Source organism: Ahaetulla prasina, chromosome 1 (assembly GCF_028640845.1).
Source record: "Ahaetulla prasina isolate Xishuangbanna chromosome 1, ASM2864084v1, whole genome shotgun sequence".
Taxonomy (NCBI): domain Eukaryota; kingdom Metazoa; phylum Chordata; class Lepidosauria; order Squamata; family Colubridae; genus Ahaetulla; species Ahaetulla prasina.
Genome location: NC_080539.1, coordinates 277,464,232 through 277,491,529, shown reverse-complemented (window position 1 = coordinate 277,491,529; position 27,298 = coordinate 277,464,232). Strand labels below are relative to the sequence as shown.

General features: G+C 37.8%; 1 protein-coding gene across 3 annotated transcripts in view; it reads left to right on the top strand.

The window, feature by feature from the left end:
- The window catches only part of HIPK3 (homeodomain interacting protein kinase 3), a 73,631-nt gene that overhangs the window by 23,803 nt on the left and 22,530 nt on the right, over nucleotides 1–27,298 (top strand). For all 3 annotated transcript variants that reach the window (XM_058160606.1, XM_058160615.1, XM_058160625.1), the window contains exons 2-4: nucleotides 1,589–2,690; nucleotides 20,785–20,908; nucleotides 25,012–25,131. In XM_058160606.1, coding sequence (XP_058016589.1) covers nucleotides 1,591–2,690; nucleotides 20,785–20,908; nucleotides 25,012–25,131 — 1,344 coding nt within the window. In that variant the 5' untranslated portion in view covers nucleotides 1,589–1,590. The remainder of the gene's footprint in view (nucleotides 1–1,588; nucleotides 2,691–20,784; nucleotides 20,909–25,011; nucleotides 25,132–27,298) is intronic.

Genomic DNA, 27,298 nt, shown 5'->3' with positions numbered 1-27,298 from the left:
TGAAATGTGACATTGTAATCAAAGGAACCCAGAACACACCAACCTTGCAAGATTGGCGACAGATTGGGAGACAGATGGTTCCTCAAGTCGCCAGGCCCTAGGCCATGTAGGACTTTATAGGTGACAACCAGGTCTTTGAATTTTATTCAGAAGCAAACTGGCTAATTGTGAAAGAAAATCCAAAGCTATTTGGAAGAATTTGATTGTAAAATCATTTCGTTGCTATTTTTTGTGTGGGTAGTAGTTATTTAAAAGGTGTAATCTTGTTCCGTCCTTCTCCCAGACGTTTGAAACTGCATACCTAGGAATAAATGCAAGTGTTTGTATTCATGCACAGTTGACTTTCAGATCTCTTAAACTTTTGCAATAAAACAGCAACTTAGCCTAATTCGTCCTCATTCTTCCCTTTCTTCTGTATCTTTAAAAAGTCTATCTTCTGAAAAGGCATTCTTGAGCAGCAGCGCACACTTATGGAAGAGCTTCCCCTCTCTCAACATGCTTCATAGTAATAGAACAAAGTGTGTAACTTTCATCAAGCACTGAAGTCATTTGGTATCTCTGTTTAACACACAAGATCTGCTATGTACCTAAGAGTCAGAAATAATCCTCCCAGTTTACTATCCTAAATGTAAACTTTAATCTTTGAAAAATCACTTTACTGCAGAAAAAAAAACAGCTTGGAGGACCATTCAATTCATACACTATGCTACTTATCTACCATTGTATCATTCATATACATTACAACAGACAACAAAATATAAAGAAGGTGTTGGGTTGAAAGCCTTTTTTGGTGATGTGTTAGGAACAAACAGATATTCTTTTGTACTGCTATTTTTATATTAAATACTTTATACTAAACTTATACAAATAAAGTCAGGAGCCATTTTTACTTTTTTTGTTGAGAAATTAGATAAACATTATGTAATTTTGTAGTTCTTAGAATGATGAATATCCTTTAAATTCTGCTGTATATCCTTATAAGAGACTAGTGGAAAAAAAACTTATAAGGCCAAAGAGGATTCTTTTGATTTAGGAAGCCAATTCAAGAGTTTGAGTTGGATGATGCATGTTTAAGTCATTTGTATAGAATCATAAGTTGGGAAGAACCAAAGAGTTTATTTATTTCTGTGGTAATAAAGCCATGTAGTTTAATCGCTGATTAATTTCCCTTATTGAATTACTCTGGAAAAACAAAGTTTCGTTTATATATATTAGTCACAATGAAAGTTATTGTCAAAAATTTAAATCTTCTCCACATTTGTGACATCGATTTAAATAGGTTCTACTATTACAGTTGTTTCATAGTTAATAGGTATTTGCTATTAGCGCTGTGCTGTAATTTTGAAAGCTACTTTGTTACCTGAGTGGTAAACATTCAAAATCTGTTTTGGTACACTGTATATTTTGTCTAAAAGCAGAGGAAATCTGTCCATTACTCATGTATAAACCATGTGAAACATGTAACAGCTTCAGTATTTAATGTATAAAATGGCTTGGCTTTTTGATCAACTATTTTTAGAGATTTACAGATAAATATAAGGAGGGATGGGAAGCAACAGAGTATCTTAATATGTTCTCTCTCTTTCAGGTATGGCCTCACAAGTCTTGGTCTATCCATCATATATTTATCAAACTCAGCCAAGTGCCTTTTCTAATGTGAAGAAACTGAAAGTGGAGCCAAGTAGTTGTGTATATCATGAAAGAGCCTACCCACAGCTCTATTTGAATGGTAACAATTTTGGAATCACTCAGCCTCCCAGTAGGGTTGGTGCTTTCTTGCAAGCTACAAATATATTTGACAGACCTCAAAGAGAGACTTTTTTGTTGCAGACCAGCACTGTTGGTTTAAAAACTATTGCAGGTGCTACAAAAATCTTAGCAGTGCAGGCACAGCGACCTCAAGTGGAAGCACCTTGGCCTGGGACACAGGAAAGTGAGTTGAACATCTTGGACCGTCCCCAGCAATGTGGATTGAAGCGTAAGAGTGAAGAGTTAGAAAACCAGAGTGGCGCAATGCAGATTGTTGATGAACTGCCTATATTGCCTGCTATGTTGCAAACAAACTTGGGAAACCCAATGGCAGTTATGACAACTACTGCAGCTTCAAAACCAAATGGTACCAGTGGTGATGGAGATTATCAGTTAGTGCAGCATGAGGTATTATGTTCTGTGAAAAATACTTATGAGGTTCTTGATTTCCTTGGGCGAGGGACTTTTGGCCAAGTCGTAAAGTGCTGGAAAAGAGGGACAAATGAAATAGTGGCAATCAAAATCCTGAAGAACCACCCATCTTATGCACGCCAAGGACAAATAGAAGTGAGCATATTAGGAAGATTAAGTACAGAGAATGCCGACGAGTTTAATTTTGTGAAAGCCTATGAGTGCTTTCAACATCATAACCATACTTGCTTAGTTTTTGAGATGTTGGAACAGAATTTGTATGACTTTCTGAAACAAAACAAATTTAGCCCTCTTCAGCTAAGGGTAATTCGGCCTATTCTGCAACAGGTGGCCACTGCACTGAAAAAACTAAAAAGTCTTGGTTTAATACATGCTGACCTCAAACCAGAAAATATTATGTTAGTGGATCCAGCACGGCAGCCTTACCGAGTTAAGGTAATTGACTTTGGATCTGCTAGTCATGTATCAAAGACAGTCTGTTCAACATACTTGCAATCTCGCTATTACAGGTATGTACCTACTATCTTACACCTGAAAGTTTTGAGTTTTCTACATTGACTTATGTAACTAAACTAGTTTGTTTCCAGAGTCCAAAATGCATAATTGGTAAGAATACTTCTTTAAATAGCTTCTTGCAGTATTTGACTAATTAAGTAGAACTTCATTGTTTTGTTATGCATACAGATCATGAGAAGCACATAATTAGAAATTATACTGGATAATTAAAGAAGTATTAGCTTGTACTCTCTGAATATGTTTTTTTCACTTCCAGTGTTGAGAGAATTGTCCACTGGGAATCTGTAAAACTAAAAATGCTTTATATTTTTTTCACCGTCAGCTCCAGTCAGCTTAGATAATAGAGATGGCAGATCATGAAGTGATAGTTGGCAGCTAGCCTTGATGAGTCTGCTTATGCACCATGTAAAAATTTGACATTACATTGAATGAACAACATGAACACTGTGTGAAAAAGGCTATATACAAGTGGAAACAATTAAGTCCGTATTCTGAGATTATCTGACTGGGAAAATGAAGCACACTCAGGACTGATCAACACATTGTTTATAGATAGCAAAATGGTTTCTAATTTGTTCTTAGATTTTGGGAAAGTTTCCAGTATAGCCAGCAAAGGTATTTTGTTCAGGTATGTATGTATATGAAGAGAATTTTGGGAGCAGCTTCTCTTTTTTGGGGGGGGGGATAAATCAGCCTTGTTTTGTCTGCCTGAATTCGTCCGTTTTTATATAATTCCAAAGTTCCTTTGATTAAAAATCAATGACTTGGTTATCCACCATTTCCAACCAGGGGAAAAAAAATAAAACTGCAGTGTTAACTTTTACAAAGGAGGTCTTACATCATTCGCCAACTATAATGCTCATACATATGACATGGTCTTGCTCAGTTTGCTTCATCATATCCCCTATTATAACCCTCATCACTCCAAGACAAAAACTGTCTATTCTATAATCATCCATTCCTTTTGGGCTAAAGGAATTCTAATACAAAAACCAGAAATTATAATTTTAATTCCTCTTACCCATTCTCTGTTATGATGCATTAATCAGTGGGACTCAGTAGGAAAGCAGTAACTTCATCTGTAAATGGTACCAGGTCATAGAGAAATGTAGTCAGACAGAAATTGAAGATCTGGAATGGGACAAGCAAGAGAAAAAGTCTGATACAAATATAGCTCCAGAACTGCTGTATTCTGAAGTTGAAGGGTTTTCTGTTTATGAATGCAGGATCTTCTCTCGGCTCCAGCTGCTCATTAAATGGTTGGAAAGGTTGTACAGTGATCCAAATTCCAAAGAGAAAAGGTAATTAAGAGATTGTATGGGTGTGTAGATTGCACCTGTTCACATCCCCTTCAAAAAGTCTTATTTAAGAAGGTGTCAACAAGTGTGTATGTGTACCAATACATACTCGGAATTACTTTTTCTCTTTTGGAGTTTGGATCACTGTGCAGCTGATGATTAACTGAATAGAGAGGTTATTGTAAGGATTTGTATTTGAGTAGACCTGTTACTGCTGGGGAACCTCTTTTCAAACCCAAGCATCCTGATCTCCCAGCCTTCTGATTCTGGATTTTGTTGAGAGAATGAAGAAAAAAAGTAAGTCTCTGGGTCAGTTAGCTGTTGGGTTCTTGCATTACCGTATACCGTGGACAGAGGTGGTATTCAGCAGGTTCTATCTAGTTCTGGAGAACCGTTAGTAGAAATTTTGAGTAGTTCGGAGAACCACTAAATACCACCTCTGACTGGCCCCGCCTCCATCTATTCTCTGCCTCTCGAGTCCCAGCTGATCGGGAGGAAATGGGGATTTTGCAGTATCCTTCCCCTGCTACTCCCACCAAACCATGCCATGCCCACCAACTCACGCCCACAGAACAGGTAAAAAAATTTTGAATCCCACCACTGACTGTGGATATCAGTCATGATGAACCCTTCTTCATAAGTCTGATAAGTTATGGATACTCCCTCTTTTTTTACGGGAATTTTGGGGGGCCTGACACAGGATGGTGTCGTAAATGTGGTTTTCTAAGGTTTGCAATAGTTTCTGAGTGATTGGATAGAGAAAATAATGTAAGAAAAAACATAAGTAGTCCTTGCTTAGTGATCATTTACACCTAAGACAGTGATGAAAAAGTAAATTTACAACTAATCCTCACATTTATGACCTTGCAAGTCTGTAAAGCAAAGAAAAGCTCAAGTAAAATCATAAGCACAATCACAAGCGGTTGAAGTGCTGTCCCGGTGCCTGGAAGCTGTACGGGTCTGGATGGGGAGAAACAGACTCAAGCTCAATCCTTCCAAGATGGAGTGGCTGTGGATGCCGGCATCCCGGTACAGTCAGCTGCATCCGCAGCTGACTGTTGAAGCAGTTAGTGGCCCCAAAGGAGGTGGTTCGCAACTTGGGCGTCCTCCTGGATGGACGGCTGTCTTTTGATGAACATCTGGCGGCCGTCGCCAGGAGGGCCTTTTACCAAGTTCGCTTGGTTCGCCAGTTGCGTCCCTTCCTTGACCGGGATGCCTTATGCACGGTCACTCACGCTCTGGTTACGTCTAGGCTGGATTATTGCAATGCTCTCTACATGGGGCTGCCCTTGAGGTGCACCCGGAGGCTGCAGTTAGTCCAGAATGCGGCTGTGCGAGTAGTAACGGGAGCCGCTCGTGGCTCCCACGTGACATCACTGCTCTGTAGCTTGCACTGGCTTCCTGTGGTCTTTCGGGTGCGCTTCAAGATTCTGGTAACTATCTTTAAAGCGCTCCATGGCTTAGGACCCGGGTACTTACGAGACCGCCTGCTGTTACCCTTTGCCTCCCACCGACCCGTACGCTCTCACAGAGAGGGTCTTTTCAGGGTGCCGTCCGCCAAACAGTGTCGGCTGGCGGCCCCCAGGAGTAGGGCCTTCTCTGTGGGGGCAGTGACGCTCTGGAACGAACTTCCCCCTGGCCTGCGTCAAGTGCCTGATCTTCGGACCTTCCGTCGTGAGCTCAAAACATATTTATTCATTAAAGCGGGACTGGCATAATTATTGATGAATTTTAATTGGGTATTCTTAATATTTTTTAAATTTTAAATCTAAATTTTAATAATCAGCCTTTAAAATTTGCTCTTTTTAAATGTTGTTTTAAATTGTATATATTTTGTTCTTATTCTGGCTATACACCGCCCTGAGTCCTTCGGGAGAAGGGCGGTATAAAAATCTAATAAATAAATAAAATAAATAAATAAATAAATAAATGGTTTCACTTAGCCACTAAATTGCCCTTCACAATTTTGATTCCTAAACAGGGACTAATGTAAAGAATCACATTCTGATATTCCCCCTTTTTGAACACATTTCCTGTTTCATATTTGCAGTATTTATCAAAATGCTTTATTTGGCCAAGGTTGATTAGATTCCCAAGAAATTTGTCTCCTAAGCAGAAGCTCCAAGTGTATATGTAAAGCAACAGAATCATCATCATATCGTCATCATCATCATACACCAATAAGACGGGAGTAAAGAAAATAATAAGGATAAATGATAATATACAGCCAAACTACATTGAGTAGTATGTCATTGAGTGAAATCTTTACTTGTGGATTTACTGTATTGTGGAGAGTGCATGTCTAACTGAGGAAAGGCTGTTGGCTTTTAGACAGGACTTCAGATAGTAACAAATAACTTTGAAGAAATGTCATTTATATCAATGTATATAATTTCTATGATTGCACTATTGACATATAAAGGATGTAAATCACAGAGGGGGAAAGGATAAATCCAGCCAATTTTCTATCATTAGAAATCTATCACTAGATCGGGGTTTTGGCATTATTATTATTATTATTATTTATTTATTTATTTTATTAGATTTTTATACCGCCCTTCTCCCGAAGGACTCAGGGCGGTGCACAGCCAAGTCATAAAAAACAACACAATATACAATTAAAACAAGAACTTAAAACAAGCATAATTCATAAATGGCCGAAATTAAAACAGTCAAATTTAAAACCCTTAAAATTTATAAATAATAAGCCCGATTAAAATAGTTTAGAATTAAAAATTTAAGCCAGTCCCGCTTGAATAAACAAATACGTTTTCAGCTCACGGCGAAAGGTCCGAAGGTCGGGTAATTGGCGCAAACCAGGGGGGAAGTTCGTTCCAAAGAGTAGGAGCTCTTACAGAGAAGGCCCTTCCCCTGGGGGCCGCCAGCCGGCATTGCTTGGCGGACAGCACCCTGAGAAGACCCTCTCTGTGTGAGCGTACAGGTTGGTGGGAGGCATAAGGTAACAGCAGGCGGTCCCGTATTATTATTTCTTTTATTATTTCTTATTTCTTATTATTTCTTTTATTCATTAAACATGAAACTCAGTCAACATTTAAAGATATATCATAAATACCATTGACTGGTGCTAATGGTTGATACAGGTTGCTGCCAGCATCCAAGGTATCAACCAAGTATCTTCTTAAAATATATGATATTCCGAGTAGCACAGTTTTTTGCAGTTCCACTGGTGTTATTGCAGGAAGCTGCAATTATTATTATTATTATTATTATTATTATTATTATTATTATTATTATTATTATTATTATTATTATTATTATTATTTACACAAAATGACAATATACACAACAAACGAGACAACCACGCTGGATTCCACATCACAGATAACCAGTCGAACACTTCCCAAGCGTTTAGGACTGCGTGATGTATCGGCGAATTATGCGAGCAGATCCCAATAAGGTGGCCTTCTGCAGCTGACCAATGGTGATCTTGTCAGCGCCAATCGCTTTTAAGTGCTTGCCCAGGTCTTTAGGCACAGCTCCCAGTGTGCCGAGTACCACTGGAGTCACCTGCACTGGTTTATGCCAGAGTCTCTGCAATTCGATTCTCAAATCTTGATATCTGGTGACTTTTTCAAGTTGTTTCTCATCAATTCTGCTGTCACCAGGTATAGCAATGTTGACTATCCACACTTTTTTCTTTTCCACAATTGTGATATCCGGGGCATTGTGTTCTAAAACTTTATCAGTCTGTATTCGGAAATCCCACAGTAGTTTTGCATGCTTATTTTCAATCACTTTTTCAGGTTTATGATTATGATTATGATTTCTTTTATTCATTAAACATGAAACTCAGTCAACTGAACATTCAAAAATGCATCACAAATACCATTGACTGGTGCTAATGGTTGATACGGGTTGCTGCCAGTGTCCTAGGTATCAACCAAGTACCTTCTTAAGATGTATGATGTTCCAAGTAGTGCAGTTTTTTGCAGTTCCGCTGGTGTTATTATTAGGTTCCATGGTCCAGCAGTTTTGCCACCACAGTTCTCTTATTGTATATATTATTGTATGTATAATCTTATTGTATATTCCTCTCTTAACAATCCAAATAACAAATAAATACAAACAATGAAAACGATAGTATGGAAAAAGTGGATTTCTTGTGACGGTCTAACTAAATTTCTTCATTACTACTCATAGACTCTGCCTATTTCTTCTAAGGGGAAGTACACCTCACAGTTTGGGAAATTGTGTCGTACATTGAAAAAGTTTGAAAACCTCTAATTTACAGCAAATTATTTAGCTGGAATGTTATTTTGTTAAATATTAAATAGAAAAACAGCAAGACACTTCTATAGCATGTATTTTGTGTATATGTATTCTATATATCACCATGGAGTTTCTTCAAAATTTTAGTTTTTAAACTTTTTTTTTATAATGTAAACCACAATACATTATATTATTTCAATGCAGATTTCAATGCAGTAATGTTTATATAACATGATTAAAATGATCAACATTGTATTTAAAATCTTTAAAATATTGAAATTAAAAAGAAATATAAAGAAAAGTAAACATTCTATCAATATTTAAGATGTTGATGTTACAGGCATAAAATTATTTATCTTTTCACCCAGAGTTGAGTATAGAGTCTAAGATAAAAAAGCACCACTATAATTCACTTCAGACTACTAGTCATATGGTGATAGTTTAGAACCAGTGGTGGGATTCAAGTAATTTAACAACCAGTTCTCTGCCCTAATGATTTCTTCCAACAACCAGTTTGCCAAACTGATCAGAAAGTTAACAACCGGTTCTCCCGAAGTGGTATGAACTGGCTGAATCCCACCACTGTTTAGAACTAATTTCTTAATTCTGAATTTAAGATTGTACTTGTACTTTTAAAGTTTAAATTAACCACCTATTGTAAGGATAGAACTAGATTTTTAAGCTATAGGGCTCTTTGGGTGTGGGTTTAATTGCTGTTTTGTAGGATCAAATCCTAGAAATAAGGAGAAAAAGCAATAAATGAAAGCATACCTACTATTGTAACTAACTGGGAGTGAACTGCTATCTAAATGTTAAAGTAGTATATGAAGAATTAATGGTGGGAACGGAGTTTTAAAATGGAGTAAGTTCATGAACTTGGATATCTGTTAAGAACTAAACAGGAAATACTTTAGGTATCTCCTTTGAGTCTTGCTGTCAGAGAACAACTTCCAGAAGCAGATCCAGGCTGCAAAAATTATTTAAAACTCCATACATTTCTTTAAAAAGAAATGAAGAGCAACAGTGGGGCTAGTATTAGGATTTTCTGGTCTAAAATTAGATGAAAGATCATATTATGAAGGTTGATTGATTAGTTTTATTAATTAGAGTGGCATTTCTGTACTAGGTGAAAAATAATTTTAAAATAAATCAATAATTTTCGGCCCTTTGAATTGTTGTGTCATTTTGGAGAAACTTACTCTAAATACATTAATTTGAGAATGTTTTATGATTAGTTCCACAGATAAGATAAAATTAGATGTGGACATTCGTTTAGATTTAATGATAAAATGTAAATATGGTATTCTGAATGAAAAAATATCTTTTTTTTTTGGTCTTTTCACGTGTTGCTGTGATTCAGTTAACTTCCATAAACAAACATTTCCTTCTGATTTAGTTGCTCAAGGATTATTCTGAAATACTTTATTTGGGCTTTGGAAATAAAAACAAGAGTGCAGTCATTGATGAAAAAAGCAGTGCATGAGAACAGGACCAAGATTCCTCTGTAAACAACTTGAGCTGGAATGTGGCCTCAGATGTTATTCTATCACTTTGAACTGTGCATCACTGAAATGTTGGGGGTGGAGGGATAGCTTAAAATAGGCAGGGGGTGGTAATCAGAAACTGTTGACTACTATAGATGGTGAGGCTGTTTCACTGCTGCAGTGAAATAAGCCAGAAGTACATGCAGTTAAGTGTATTCATTTTGCTCAAGGTCAGGCTGCTCAAAGTCAACGCTTACGTTTGTAAGTGTAGTTACTGTCAAGAAGGCCTCAGCTATTACATGTGTAAAGGCAGTTTGTTAAGATAGGCTGTATTTAATTGAAAAGCTTCATCTTACAAGAAGTTGGAGGAGGATGACCATCGGTGGGGGAGATGATCTGCCTGGGCTCTACCTTTTTCTTCTTCTTATTCAAGGTTGAAAACATGATCTAGTTCAGCTGGCTGGTATAAATGTAAACAAACTGAAGATGGTAATGACTAAATATGCTGCTGATCGACAGAAATTTTATTGTTTTGGCATTTGGGTTTTCTCAAGCAGCTTACCTAAACTTGGTATCTTTTTAATTTTTCTTTTGAATAATAAAGTGTTTGAGGTGTTCAACCCAGAAGATCTAGATTCAAGTCTACACATGGGCATGGAAGCTCATTGTTTGACTGTGGATCAGCCACACACTTTCAATCAAATCTGCCTCACTGTGTTGTTGTGGGGGAAAATTTAAGGAGCAAGTATTATGTGCCACTAAAGGCTTATGAAAGAAAACAATAAAAATCTACTAAATATAAAAATAGGGAATTCCCATAGTTTTTTCATACGCATCTCTTGTTTTTTGCTGCTTGCTGTAGATAGGAATTGAATTTTTTCCTCTTAATCGAAGACGTATTTAGGCTCATTTGCATAAATGTGTCCTTTTTTTGTTTCTTTGTTCTGCTTTAAGTCAATCTCTGATTATATCATTAGGCCTGGGCCTTCCATCCTTTTACAATATCAAAAGAGAGAGAGCTAATCTAATTTCCATCCAATCGCCCTGACTCTACTCTGAATTAGTTATGGGATGAGAGTCGTAAAAGGGGAGTATAGAGCTAACCTGATTTCAAGTGGGAGGATATTCCATAAGGTGGGCACCTGAGCACCCTATTTTGTAGCATGCCCTATTTTGCCAGATCTGATTGGGGCAAGCTGATACAAGGGAGAGGTCCCCCAGGTAGCCTACTACCATGCCACAAAGGGCTATAAAGATTAAAACCAGCGCCTTGAATTGAATCTAGAAGGTCCAATTCACAGCCAGAGCAGTTTGCAGAGCAAAAGTGTAATATAAGTTGTGCCTATGCTGGTTTATTCTGTACCAGCTGAAGCTTCCAGATGTTCTTCAGGATCAGGTCTATTTTGAGTGCATAGTCCAATTTGGAGGTAACTAGTATATGAATGACTGTAAGCAAGACCTGCCAATCCAGAACTGGGACAGTTGTTGCACAAGACGAAGCTGCACAAAGGACTTCTTGCTACAAATGCTATCTGCTCATTTATCAGGAATCATGATCCTATGAGGACTCCTGGATTGTACAGCTCTATCCAACACCAAAGATGTTATGGTCCTGGAACCAGTGGGCTCCCAAAACCAAAGTTTTGCCTGGGTTCAACTGAATTTTCATGTTCCCCATCCAGTCACAGCCTCCAGATACCAGGATAAAATATTTATGGCATTACTTAATTTGCCAGGGCTGGAGATACATAATTTGGTATCATCAGCATACTGATGATGGGTATACTCTTACAGAACCGGTTACACCTGTACAGACTTTCAAATGGGTGTTTGAGTAGAGCATCTGAACCAAGAATAAGAGTCTGAGTTCCATATTTAAGCTGGCCAATTTCATCCACAGAATGTTTCTATTTATAGAATCACAAGCCACACTAAGATGATAAATGCAGTAAACAGTTTTTTGCCATTTGTTAATTGTTTGTTAAGAGATGGTATAAAATAAAACAATTGTCTATTGTGGACTGCTCTGGTCTGAATCCAGTTTGTTCTCTACTAAGAGCTTTCTTTCCATTACCCAATCTTGTATTTTGCTCAACATATGTTTTGCATACATTTTAGCCACAATTCTAGTAAGGCTTTATCGGTCTATAGTTTTTTGAGTCAGCTTTGTCCCCCATTTTATATAGGGGAACTATACTGGCAACTTCTCATCCGCCTGGAGTGCAACCAGAACAGTCTTGCTAATAGTAGGGCACACCAATAATATGAGTCTTAAAGAGCACTGGGAGTAGAAAAACTTCTCCAGGCACCTTATTAGATTTTAGACATTGAAAGACAAATTTGATTTCTGATACTTCAAAGACTAAAAGGTCATATGTATATTTGTTTGAGAGGCTCGGGTTAAGATTAGAAAATAGATTTGCATAAAAATCTATAATCTGTAGTTTTCCTTTGGTGAGCTTTTTTAATTTTCAGATCTCTGCTAAGAGTTTGAACATTAATTCCTTCTCCATTTTCCCTATTCCTTCTTGGGAATTACATCTTTAAGTATGTTTTCTTGTATATGTTTTCATACATAGATTTTGTGTATGTAAATATGTAAATTCAAATTATTAATGCTTATATACTTCAAATGATTGAAATGCTTAATTCCATATAAGAGACTTTGAATTTTTTAAAACTACATATTTTATACAGATACTGGAAAATTCAAATAATGTGAAAATTGAAGATTCATAGTAGTTAAAAGTCAATTATATAGAAAGCATACTTTTGTGCTTGGGAAATGCAGGGAGAATAGAAATAGTAATGTATTTTAGTCCTAGTCAATGTTGATAGAAAAGATGATAAAAATTGCAGCCCAGCAGTATCTGGTTAGCTGTACATTTTCCTGTTATAGTATATATAAGAGATTATGAGGCTTACCACGCCAAGGAGCACACCTGATACTGATAGAATGCTAACATTGCAATCTGGTTGAGAAATGCAAGTTTCTTGTGTTTCAGAACTAGCAGTAGCACAGAAGTACACATGAACACACACACACACAGACACACACAGACACAGAGAGTATATATTTACTAATCTTTATTTAAGATGTGTCTTGAACCTTTAAGACCTAATGAATTTACAATTTGCATAGAACTTATTTCTCTTTAGCTTACTGCTTATACTGTTTGTTCTATTTTATGTAAAATATTGCTGATCTCTTTTATAACAAACCACTTCATTGGACTTTTATTAACCAATTAGTAACTTTTATAATTCTTATAATTTTTATAGAAATTAATTCTTCTGTAAGCTAGAAGCTAATTGTTTTTTTCTGTTTTGTATTAACACTTTCTTCTTTGCTTAGCAAGATATTAAAATGTTCTTTCAAAAAGAAGCTGTTATATATTATGATATTAAGTGTTGATTTGAATCTGGAACATTAATGTAGAATTTTGATCCAATCTTGGTTTATAAATACCTTTTGAGATAGACAAGCCAGAGTTCATGCATTGCATATAAACATTAAATTAAATGCAGGAGAGCTACTTCTATAGCTTTTATTATACCACATCATACCAGATTCATGACTGCAGATAGGCAGCGTATAAATTTAATAAATAAACTAATAACAAATGTTACCAAGAGATGTCTACTAGGAGAATTTAACCAGAATGCATTCTTGGCTAGTTTATATAATGCACTAAGCCATTGTTTGCTTAATTGTCATTGAATAAACCACAGTTCATTAGATTAAATAAACGGATTTACAAGCCCATTCAAAGTCGGAGATGGAATTACCTTGAAATAAGCTTACAACTTACTAAGACATATGAACCCAGCCATAAGATACCTTTTTAAAGTTAAAGAAGTTGCTTAAATTATTGGCTTTAGAAGATCACCAGTGGTGGCAATTAGAAGTGAAAACACACATTAGATATTTGAAAGAGAATCAGTATACTTAAATGTGAGTGGACCCATAGGAAAAATTAATGCAAGGAATATTATATGCCCAAAATGATAACCAAGATAACCTTATCCGTTACTTTCGAAGATTTCAGTTGACTTTCCCTATGGAAGAAAATAGTTTAAGTAACACTAGAATGGGTATTTTATCCTTCTTGTATATTATTTATATTGGAAGGAGAAAGCCTTTTACTAGTGAACCAGAAATGAGAAATTTTCAAGGTGGGGACTAATTAACAAAGCTCCTCTAGGGGTATGGATTTTGAACAAAGTTTGTTCCGGGCCTGCGCAACATATGGCCCATTGGGCAACACGTGGCCCACCAAACTGCCCTGTGCAGCCCACCAGTGTTTTTTAAAAACTTAATAAATTCACCACCAGATGTCGCCACCATCAGGAAGGATCTGCTCCTGCTGCCCATAAGAAACCCTGCCAAGTGCCTCCAATGCCTCCAGGCCTCACCGACATCACCAGCTCCAGTGTTGCCAGCGCTCCACTAGCCACCAAACAGCTGATCGACATGCCAGGTATTACTTTGCGGCCTGTGATTATTTTAAATTTATCAGTGTGGCCCTTTTTCATCCACAAGTTGTGCAGGCCTGAATCTATTAAATACCCAATCTATATTCGCTGGTAAAAGTGAGGTAGTACAACCAGCTCTTGGGATGGTCTGAGGGACTGCATATTGTAATGAGAACTGGTAATCTCTATAGTAACCCTAGAAAGGCTGACAGGTCTAAGTGATTCAAGTTATTTTTCCCTCTCTTTCTGTCTCAAAATAGATCTACCAGAATTCCACACGTTATTTATACAGTTTGGAGATCAAATAAGCATAATCTGATAGCAGCAACAGAGGCGCAAGCACCCTCAGAAATCTTCATAGCAATAAACTAACATCAACTATTTGCATTAGCTTTTGTTCCCTGTTCCAAATCTTGTGTATGAGAATAAGAAATTATGATTTAAATTTTTCAAACAAGCTATCACAGAAAAGAATTATCTCAGTTGGGCCTTCCAATCTATGCAAGGTTCATAGAGAAAAATGTGTCCCCCAAAAGGAGCTTTCTATCTAAAGCTAAGATAGCTTGTTGGCTTTAGAAGATCACCAGTGGTGGCTGTTAGATACTTTCATGAGATGTAAGGAATCGTTGTTTATACTGAAATTTAACTATACTATTTTGTGGTCATAAACTCTAGTCTTGCATTATATTTAATTAATTAATTTCTCTACGCCATCTCACCTTAGTGACACTGGGTAATTTACAAATAATTATATAATTTAAAACTATTGGTAAAGAATTTGGGTTTCAATTTAGTAGGTAAACTTGAGTTATGTGACTCTTGGCCATGGATGGAAACTATTTTAAGCCTGAACTAGCAGAGGAATTTCATGATAACATTTTGTAAGATGCATATCAAAAAAAGCCTTGATAGTTTTGTTCATGAAAGGATTAATTAATACTATCTCAGCACTGGAGTCTAACCATCAGATAGTTCTCAACTTAGAACAGTTTGTTTAGTGACCATTCAAAGTTACAACAGTACTGAAAAATGTGACTAATGACCATTTTTTATAGTTACGACCTTTGCGGCATCCCTTTGATCATGTGGTCAAAATTCAGATGCTTGGCAGCTGTTCATATTCATGACAGTTGCAGTGTCTCAGGGTCATGTGATCCCCTTTTGCAACCTTCTGACAAGCAAAGTCAATGTGGAAGCCAGATTCACTTAACACCTGTGTTACTAAGTTAACACCTGCAGTGATGCACTTAAGAACTGTGGCAAGAAAGGTTGTAAAATAGAGCAAAATTCATTTTAACAAATGTCTCGCTTAGCAACAGAACTTTTATGTTCAATTCTAGTTATAAATCGAGGACAACTTGTATTAGTCCAAAAAAAGGGGAAAGCCTTTCTTAGGAAAATACACAAATTGTGTAGGTAAAACTATCCCTTATTAAAATTATATGTAAACATGAGCACCATTTAGTTGTATCTAAATATTTATTGAATAATGGCATACGTTTACTGAACTATACATTATCAATTTTAAAGCATGGCAGGTTAATAATTGTATTATTCTGTTTCTCTACTAAGTAAATACAGACATCAGAATGCAATACAAATTTTTGGCCAGCATGTTGGCTTCTATTCAGTCTGTCACAAAAGTTTCTGATATATTAGTTTAGGATTTAAAATAACAACTAGAAAATGTTCTGTCGTGTATTCTGATGAGTTGATTAACCAGCCACAAATTACTGCAGGGGTGTTAAACTCACAGCCTGCAGCCTGGATGTGTCAGGCACTGGCCATGCCCATGCCTGGTTTAGCGAAAGGGAAAAAATTGTGATACGTCACATGACGTGAGTTTGACACCCTTGCATAACTGCAACTCCTTGCAGGAAAAATTAACAGTTGCAAACGCAACACCTGAGTGTAATTTTTAAATCAGTTTTTTTTTTGTTTTTTTTTGTTTACATTTATACCCCGCCCTTCTCCGAAGACTCAGGGCGGCTTACAGTGTATAAGGCAATAGTCTCATTCTATTTGTATTATTTTTACAAAGTCAACTTATTGCCCCCCCAACAATCTGGGTCCTCATTGAAATATCACCAGGCAAAACTTCAGCTGTTTTAAAAAATCCTTTCTTACATGAATGAATTCCAGGTACTCTTACCTGTCAGCATATAGGGAGGGGTGTGCCATCACTTGAAAGCTCATATAAAACTCATATTAGTGATTCTAAATTTAGTGATTGAAGGTAATAATTACACACGGGCCTAAAGCAAGATGGAAGACTGACCCACAAGTTGTTAAAAGAAAATTAGAAGACAACATAATCCAAGAAGCTTTGTTAAGTATGCAAAGGACTAAGGAATAATGGCAAAAGATCTGCCCAAATGTGCCTTCTTTCAAAAATTATAAAAATAGAAGATACCTATTCATTGGAATGCATCAAAATGTTGCAACTTAGTTTATTCATTAGACTTCGCAAACTGTTAAAAATGTATGGTCTTATACTAAAATCCTATTGTGATTAGATGCTGTTATTTATTCTCTCTGAGCTATGCCTGTATGTTCATCAAAAAGCATTTGCTGCTGATAATATAATCTGAGCCCCACATGTATGATTAACATACCAATGTAAACATTATTGGGAAAATATACATTCATGCTAATTAGAGGCTACAGGAGAAATCCCTGATTTATCTTGGGCATGCAGAAGTGGGGCTTCTTATACATTGCTTCCATATACAGAGTATATTTCCTTGCGGGTTGCCCTTGTTTCCCATTCTCACTACCATTAGAAAATCTGTGAGTTCAGATCCAAAGATCAATGATTTTACTACTTGTGTTTTACCCTATTTATCCTTAGTGTTTTTGTTTTATACAAGTTAAATTTTAAAAAACCACCCGAGTGTTCTATTTGAATAGAATAGAAATAAAACTAGTCCTCATTTAGTGACAGTTCAGTTACAACTGTGATGAAAAAAATAACTCTGTCCTTTACAGGTTTGTAAAGCATGGAAAACTAAGTAATATTGCAAGCACAGTCCCTATTTGGCTTAATGAATGACTCGCTAGTCACAATTTATTTTATTTATTTATTTATTATATTTGTATACCGCCCTTCTCCCGAAGGACTCAGGATGGTTCACAGCAAATAAAAAACAACAGAAAATATATAATACATATAAAACAGCTAAAAACAGTATAGAAAACTTATTCAATTGATGGCCTAAAACTTTTAAATACAAATTTAAAACCCCGTTTAAAACCCCTGATTTAAAACCCCAATTTAAAACTATGTTCACGCTAGTCCTGCTCTTCGAAACAACAACGTCTTCAGCTCGTGGTGGAAGGTCCGGAGGTCGGGGAGTTGACGAAGCCCCAGAGGGAGCTCGTTCCAGAGGATAGGAGCCCCCACAGAGAAGGCCCTCCCCCTGGAGGTCGCCAGCCGACATTGTTTAGCTGAAGGTATCCGGAGGAGGCCCTCTCTTTGAGAGCGCACTGGTCGGTGAGAGGCTACTGGTGGCAGTAGGCGGTCCCGTAAATATCCCGGCCCTAAGCCATGGAGCGCTTTAAAGGTGATAACAAGTACCTTGAAGTGAACCCGGAAGACCACCGAGAGCCAGTGCAGACTGCGCAGGAGGGGTGTTACACGGGAGCCACAAGGTGCTCCCTCTATCACCCGCGCAGCCGCATTCTGGACCAGTTGGAGTCTCCGGGTACCCTTCAAGGGGAGCCCCATGTAAAGAGCATTGCAGTAGTCCAGGCGGGATGTAACAAGGGCATGAGCAACCATGCATAAGGAAGCCCGATCCAGAAAGGGGCGTAACTGGCATAGTAGCTAAGCAAGGATTATCTGTAAGTCTGTCTCCAAGTTAAAGAAGTGTTAAGTCTCGATATAAAAGAATGATTTGAACTACCCTGTTTTCCCCAAAATAAGACATCCCCTGATAATAAGCCCAATCAGGCTTTTGAGTGCAATAAAGCCAATCGCTTATTTTAGGGTTCAAAAAAATATAAGACAGGGTCTTATTTTTGGGGAAACACGGTAATTGGAACTAGCTGGTTTATGTTAAGGTACTTTAGCAAATAAAAAGTGAACTAGTGTATTAATAGTAATGCATCTATAACTATTATCAATTTCTTAAACAAAAGAATATGTAAACATCAACTGGAATATTTAGAGAAAGTTAGTTCAGTTTTAGTCCACTTGTGATTCTGCCCTTTCGCTAACTGCTAGTCAATTTGCTTCTCATTTATGATACTTGAGAACAAAATGTGACGCCTGAAACGAGAGATACAAATTGATTTACATTATTGAGAAATTATATTTGTAGAGCATTGCTTCTTTTAACATATTATCTCCTTATGCAAATTCTATGGAAATGTAATACTTCCAGTAGAATTGAGTAAAAAGGTATAGATTTTGACGCTTTCCAGGAAGACTGAAAAAACAAAGGAAGCTTTACTATAAAAGATGTTGTGCATCTTATACAGGTAGTCCTTGAGTTATGACAGCAGTTGGGATTGGGTTTGCTGTGGCTAAGTGATGTCATAAAGCAGAATGTCACATGACACATTGCTTAGTAGCAGCAATCCAGGCAGTCCCAGTGTGTGTGTGTGTGTGTGTGTGTGTGTGTGTGTGTGTAAGAGAGAGAGAGAGAGAGAGAAACTTGCAGGTCATTAAAACAGGAAATGGAGTCCCAGGTAAAGAGTGCAGAGGTACTACAGGAGGATGGAGAATAATCTGGAGAGCCTGGTGCAGATTGCATGTGAATAAGGCAGTGGAGGTGCTGTAGATGGGTGCAAATTCAGGGAGGAAGGCAGGCACCATGTGTATAAGCAAAGTGAAAATGAGAGATTGGCAAGCAAAGAGGGAAGGAGAGACTGCCCATATGAGAGTGCAGAAAGGCATGGGGGAGAAGTATCCAAGAGACTTAACAACTTGCCTCGCTATTTCCCATTGACTTTGCTTGTTGAAAGATGGCAGGGAAGGTCACAAATGGCAATCACATGACTACGAGACATTGCAGCTGGATGTAAGTCTGAACTGGTTGCCAAGTGCCTGAATTTTTTTCATGTGATTGTAGGTTGCTAGAACAACTTGAATTTTGAGGAGCAGTTATTAGTCCCATCATTCAGTGCCATCATAACTAGGAACAGTGAAGGCTACCTCTACATACGTTTGACAACATTACAGGGTGGGGGGATTGGTGGGCAGATGGAATGAATGAATGAATGAATGAAGACTGGCTCAGTTCAGTCTTTATACCCTTTCTTTTCCCTTTTGCCGATACATATGCCATTAATTTTTGGTGATAAGCATTTTGGAGACACACATAACCTATCCAGGACCTATAAACATGTTGTTTGTAATTACTAGGAACTATATTTCCATTAATCCTAGTATATATGATTGTGTGAAAAAACATATTTCGTAGAGAGATTGTTGAAAAATAAGTATGAATATGTGATTTGATTATGGTTATATTTGGGATATTGTGCACAATCTTGGGCACCATACTCCAGAAAGGATGTTGCACATCTAGGAAGGTACAGCAAGTGGTAAATCAAATGAACTTCAGTAGAAAGATTTCAGTTTTTAATAAATCTGTCTATTCAATAGTGTGAAGCATGAACCGGTACAAAATGTGAAATCTGTTAATTTGTTTTAAAGATAAAGTAGGAAGTTATAAGAAGTTATAAGTTATAAGAAGTATATTAAATCATCATGTAAAAGAAATGAATAGGTTAATTTTATATTAATTGATGAATCTACTCAGAATATTGAAAACATTCCATAGTGATGACATAAGGGTATTTATCATCCTCAGAAATATTTTTTTTGTTCCTACATAAAGATTATGCTAAAAATAACAGTTCCATCATTTCAGACATAGCTAAACTATTTAAATTCAAAGCAAAGGAATCATCCACAACAAAGACTTTACGCTGCTACCATTTTTGGCTTTTCATGGGAAATTTCTTCACCATCAGTGTCACACCACATTAGGATGTGAAGCATAAATTTTAAATATTTAGGAGTTCTATTTTACAAGATGGTATGAATTAAAGTTTCTGAGTTAACAGCTGCCTTTGGTATTCCTTTTGCAAACCTTTTGAAGAGTCATTTTTATTTGCATGGCACCCCACTGGAATGTTACCCAAACGTTTTTGAAAATCCAGTTATTGTTACTATATTGTAATAAATGTTCAGAGAAAATAATGAATGGGGTAGATTAATAAATAAAAATCCAGATTACACTTTTCAGATCTAAGATGAATTCATAGTCTTTTACTACAGAAAAGAGAAGGCCACTAATGTGTTTACATGCTAACTATCAACTAAGAAAAGCATAGCCCAAATATTGAATTCCTCCAATAATTTATCCAGAAGAAAGATAACATCCAGTAGGCAACTTCAGTGACATGTAACTGAATTAAATTAAAGGATTCACGTTTGAAAAAGGAAGAGGAGGGCAGAATGTAAAGTTCTTTATGTAGCAGGAACAGAAAGCCTACGTGGCTTGATATTTCAATATTATATGTATATTTTTGTTACTATTTATATATAAAACTAAGACAACGAGCCATTGTGTCACTTCTTTTTTCAGAGCACCAGAAATCATATTGGGTTTGCCATTCTGTGAAGCCATAGACATGTGGTCATTGGGCTGTGTGATTGCTGAATTATTCCTTGGATGGCCGCTATATCCAGGAGCCCTTGAATATGATCAGGTAAAAGAGACTGCACTGGTGCTATAAGAAAATTTATTTTAATTGTTTAAAATTATAATTTGGTCAGTAGGGAATTTAAATTTCATTACTATAATACGATTTTCATTACTTTGATATGTATGAAGGATCAACATATTATGGTAACTGGGTTAAATGCACATCGAGTCAATAGTAAGACTGTCCTGTGGATTTCAAGTACGGGTAGTTCTTGCGTTACGACCATTCATTCAGTGACCATTCAAAATTACAATAATGTTGAATGAGGGGACTTACGATACTTCCTTGGCGTTGCAATGTCCCTGCCAGCTTCACTCAAGCAAAGTCAGTGGGGAAATTGGCAGGAATTAAGATCCTTGCTTAATGATCAATGCAGCCTTCATTTAACAGAGGCAACCAGGACAGGTATAGAGTTAGGCTGAATTGAATAAAGAGTTTTCATTTATACAGTTTTCTGGATGAAACTGTATAAATATATAGGTGAATAATTTGAAAAGCAAAATTATAACAAATAGTTATTGTATAACTATACATATAAATGCAATGAGGAAAAAATATACCTTTAGTTTATATTAATGCCACTCACTCTACATTTCCATATCATTCCAGGCTAGAATGATAGAAGGATCTGCAGCTATGTGTTTTTTAAGTATGTGAGTAATAGTATTCATTATTATTTAGCCAATTTATATAGCCACCTATCTCACAAAAAGTGACTCTGGGGAACTTACAAGAATAGTAATTAAAACAATATCACAATATAAAAACACATCAAACATGTTTTTATTTAAACCATTTATAAAGCCACCCATCTTATAACCAACTCTGGGCGACTCCCAATTGCAACTTAAAACAACAAACAAAATTATATTAAAAGTAAACACATTAATTTTTTTTTTTAAAAAACCCAAAACCTGGCACCAAACCAAACTTCTGATGTGCAAGTATCTAATCTCATCCCAGTCCTTGGGGGGAAAAGTCAGATCTTCAAAGCTTTTACAGATTACTTAGGAGGATAGAGGCAGAATATTCCATAGGGATCAGCGTTTTGATTTGCACCTGGAAAGAATCCGGAAGGTGGTGCAGCTCACGCAACATAGATATAACATGGGAAAATTGGGGTGGGAGGCATTATTGTGCGCACCGCTTCATTCCGGGTCAGTTGAAGTGGCAGTTCATGGCAGCTCTGCATAGAGCACATTGCAGTATTCCAAACAAGAGGTGATTATAGCATGACTGACCATGAGCAAGGCCTCCAGGTCCAGAAAAGAACACAATTGATGCACTAAACAAATATGTGCAACACCCCCACCCCCCAACCAGGACTGCCACCTGCTCTTTGAGCTGGAACTGTGACTCCAACAGGACACCCAAATTATATAGCAGCTCAGCCAAGGGAAGTGCCACCTCATCCAGAGTCACAGATGAAGTATCGGGGGGGGGGGCGAGGGGGAAGTCATAGCCATTTGCCACGGTTGAGCCAAAGCCGATTCTTCTCCATCCAGACCCTTATAGCTTGCAGGCATTTGGCTAGCACCACCAGAGCATCATTAGTCTAACTAGGGATGATGATATCATCAACATTCTGATGATACCAAACCCCATACCAATGGATGAACTCCTCTAGCAGTTATATGTAGATATTAAAAAGGGGTGAAATGCTTGAGCCATGGAACACCCCATATTGGAAGGGGCTGTGGCCTTCCGCCTGGAGATTGAAGGTAGTGATAGTCCTCATGAGGACAAGTTCCTGTGTTCTATGCTTTTGGCTATGTATTTTGGAAATAATTTACCGAAGGAAGGAGAACCACTGTAACACATTGCCTTACAGGGATGAAATGCTCCCGGATTGGACCGGCTTGCGCGGTCCGGTAGCGATGGTGGTTGCTGGTTCGGAGGACCAGTAGCAAAAATCCCTGGCCCCACCCTCTGCCTCTGCTGAGCCGCACCATCAGCAGAGGTTTTTTTTTACTTTTAAAAGAAGGTTTTGCTTCAGCATGCCTTTAAAAGTAAAAAAAAAAAGCCTTTGAGGATCCCGCCTCTCAGCTGAGATCAGCAGAGCCTTTAAACTTAAAAAATAAATAAATTAAAGGCTACTCTGGGGATCTCGCCTGAGTTCCTCATCAGCAGAACCTTAAAAAACGTGTTTTCTGTAGAAAACATGTAGAAAACCTCCTTTTAAAAGAGTCTAAGACACTTACCTGATTACTGATCGACCTCATGGCTTTTTTCCCAGCCGGAAAGCCCAGTTTCATTTTCAGCACCAGACAGAACTAATCTAATTTAGCTAATCTATTTCATCACTGAGTGATTAATGCTGGCTGGCTTTCCTGGCTGAGGAACTCTTGGAATTGAAGTCCACAAACCTTAATAATAAAATAAAATATTTGTGCAGCTTTCTGAGATTTGGTGTGTTTCTGTAGTGTTTCACTCTAACTACACAAACACACAAAATCTCAGAAAGCTGTATGTGGTATTTTTGTGTGTGTGTGTGTCAGTTGTGTTGTATTTTGTGTGTATAAAGTGTGACAGTTGGTTTTTGAGCTTTTTGTGGCTGTGTGAAGTGTGAAGTGCAGCTGCTTTTACATTGTGTGTGAGTCAGTTGTGTTGTGTGTGTGTAAAGTGTGAAAGTTGGTTTTTGAGCTTTTTGTGGCTATGTGAAGTGCAGCTGCTTTTACATTGTGTGTGAGTCAGTTGTGTTGTGTTGTGTAAAGTGTGAAAGTTGGTTTTTGGTACCACTTATTGTTTTTTTATACATTGTTTATTATTGTTTATTATTTATTGTTGTTGGCCACGCCCACCCAGCCATCTGACCACAAAGCCATGCCCACCAATTAAACCACGCCCACAGAACCGGTAGGGAAAATTTTTAGATTTCACCTCTGGTGCTTTCCATTTCCAATTCCCAAAGCCAGTCCATAAGGCTACTATGGTCAATGGTATCGGAAGTCTCTGAGAGGTCTAGAAGGACCAGAATGGTCCCACCACCTCCATTCTGAGTCCTCCAAAGATCATCAAGTGTGACCAATATCATTTCAGTGCTGTGCCCTGGCCTGAATCCAGATTGAAAAGAGTCCAGATAATCTGCTTCATCCAGGGCCCTCTGTAGTGTGTGCCAATCACCCTCTCAACAACCTTCCCTAAAAAGGGAAGATTGGAGACTGGTTGAAAGTTGTCCAAAGTTGTGGGGTTCATGGATGGCCTCTTGAGAAGAGGACGCACCTCCACCTTCTTTATGGCAGGTGGTACCATTCACTTCCTGTAAAGAGGCATTAATCACTGCCTGGACTCAACCACATGCCAATTCGCAGATGGGTTATGGATTCAGAATACAGACGACTGAGCTCACAATCCCAAGGACCCTCTCGCCTTCCTTGAGAGCAACTGGGTCTTACTCTTCCCAGATAACAAGGCTCAATTTTTCATATATTGAAAAATATGTCCAATTTCAGATATTTCAAAATTGTTAAGGGGTTTAGTTAAAACAATCCTGGATACTGCCTCTGTTTAAATTAAAGATTAAAATCTGCTTAAATAAAATGCAATATTCAAATATTCTGTTACAGCTTGGATTTGATCCTTCTTTGTTGTTACGTTCTTGAGCCATTGTGATATTCTTTAATTATATTACCGTATATACTCGAATATAAGCCGATCCGAGTATAAGCCGAGGTCCCCAATTTTACCCCAAAAACTGGGGTAAACTGGGGACTCGAGTATAAGCCGAGGGTGGGAAATGAGGCACCTACCGGTTGGGGAAACCCTCCCTCCCTCAGCTGAGAAGGCTGGCGGCTCCCCCGCCCCGCCCTCTCACTGCACCGGCAGGGCTTCCCCGCGCCGTCCGGTAAAATGTGAAAAAAAGAAAAAGAAAAAAAAACTCGAGTATAAGCCGAGGGGCTTAAAAAAAAACAAACAAACTCGAGTATAAGCCGTATAGACCCGAGTATAAGCCGAGGGGACGTTTTTCAGCACAAAAAACGTGCTGAAAAACTCGGCTTATACTCGAGTATATACGGTAAGTACAGTGAAGTGCTTGTTTAGGTTCTAAAATTGATCGGTGTGTATTTATTGGTGAAAAAAGTGCTGTGATACTTTTATCTCTATAGATTCGCTACATTTCACAAACACAGGGATTGCCTGCGGAGCAATTGTTGAACCTTGGAACGAAGACCACACGATTTTTCTGTAGAGAAAAAGATGCATCATATTCTGGTTGGAGATTAAAGGTAGTGATAGTCCTCATGAGGACAAGTTCCTGTGTTCTATACTTTTGGCTATGTATTTTGGAAATAATTTACCAAGCCATACAAGAACTACTTTGTCACTATTCTCTCTGAAATGTCTGCCCTTTCTGGATAATGATTTGGAAAACACAATTTTGCTGTGGATTGTTTGATTTGTTTCCCAACAATGAATATTGGGATTCAAGCAGAAGTAATGTTCAGTTGAATTTATTTACAATAGCAATTGGATGCAGCTTTAGTGCCATTATTTGGTTCAAAACATCCTGGACACTGCATAACAATATAACTTGTACTTGGAAAGAAAATTATTTTTCAAACAACACAAAGGCTTCGAGGCTTATAAAAGCAGCAGATTATCAAGAAAATGTAAGTCTTATATGGGTGTATAAAGAGGGATTCTTTTAAATTCTGAAGCAGCAGGACTCTGCTTCAGTAACTAACCTCCAGAATTGACTACTACAAGTAGTTAAGATGGAGCTTTTTGGAGTACCTTTTTTGAATGAGAATGCCAGGTAGATTGTTGATTTTGTACTGTGAAAGTATTTTTATGTTATAACTGTTAATTTTACACTATGAATTCTGCGCATTTTATTTATTTAAGTGGTTATTTTTATAGATTTTATAAACTTCTGGAGTCTTAGAGTCATCAGTACAAAGTTTTTCATTCTTCTAGATAAAGTTTTCCATTGTGAAAAGCCTTTTCGATGTTTTATATATATATATTATCAAGGAGACGGAGATAGTTTTGATTTACACATGAAAGAACATTAGGAATTAGCATACTATGGAATTAACACTGAACTAAAAGATAGAATGCAGTGTTCAAAAATCTTATAACTAATATACTATATAATCTTTTTGTATGATACCTACATATATTGTTGTGACTAAATAAATAAATAAATAAATAATGGACCTTCCATTAGGAGACCTTACCAATAGAGGCAGTCCTCAACTTAAAACTACAATTGGGAAATATTTCTGGTCATATGTTGTTATGGTGATGAGGCATCCATCTGATTGGACCTGATTTTATGACATTTTTTGCAGCAATCATTAAGCGAATCACCACAGTGGTTAGCTAATTTGAGTTTGTTAAGCAAACTGGTCATAAATGTGAACCCATTTTTTTTTGAATGGGCATTTTTTTGCCAGAAATCACCAAAAATGCCAGAAATTGGCAAAAAAGTCACAAGTTGTGGTTATGTGACCATAGGATGCTGCAACCAGTCGTAAAGGTGAGACCATTGCCAAGCACCCAAAAAGCGGCTATATGACACCTGGGGAGTTGTGGCATGGCATTTTATGATGGCCAGAAATGCTTTATGTGCTATAAAGCATTTATTCTGAACCTAATTTCAAACATTTATTAACTGACTGGTCATAAATTGAGGATGACCTGCAAAATAATACTTGTTACAGTGAATATACCGAAGAACTAGTTGCGGCTTGGGAACAGGCCGCGGCTGGGGCTTTGGACCGTGTCGTGCCTTTGCGGCCTCTGACTCGGTGCAGATCTCAATTAGCTCCTTGGTTCTCTGAGGAGCTGAGAGAGATGAAACGCCGGAGAAGACGCCTAGAGAGCGTTTGGAGGTCCAGCCGTTCCGAAGCTGATCGGACACTAGTTAGGTCTTTTTCAAAGACCTACCTAGTGGCACTGAGGGTGGCGAGGCGCTCCTACGCTTCCTCCCTCATTGCGTCGGCAGATAACCGCCCGGCTGCTCTGTTTCGGGTAACCCGTTCCCTCCTTCACCAGGGGGAGCGGGATGACCCCTTACAGGGATGTGCCGAGGAGTTTAACGGTTATCTATACGATAAAATCGCTCAGCTCCGGGATAGCTTGGACCAAGATTGCGATGATCCGGATGAGATGACTGAGGCGCGTCTTGTTGATACCGTTTGGGATGAGTTCGATTCTGTAACTCCCGAGGACGTGGACAGGCTGCTGGGGAGGCTGCATGCCACTACATGTTTACTGGACCCATGCCCCTCCTGGCTGGTGCTGGCCACTCAGGAGGTGACACGAGGCTGGCTCCAGGGGATTATAAATGCTTCTTTGATGGAGGGGATCTTCCCCGCCGCCTTGAAAGAGGCGGTGGTGAGACCCCTCCTCAAGAAGCCTTCCCTGGACCCAGCTATTTTGGGTAAT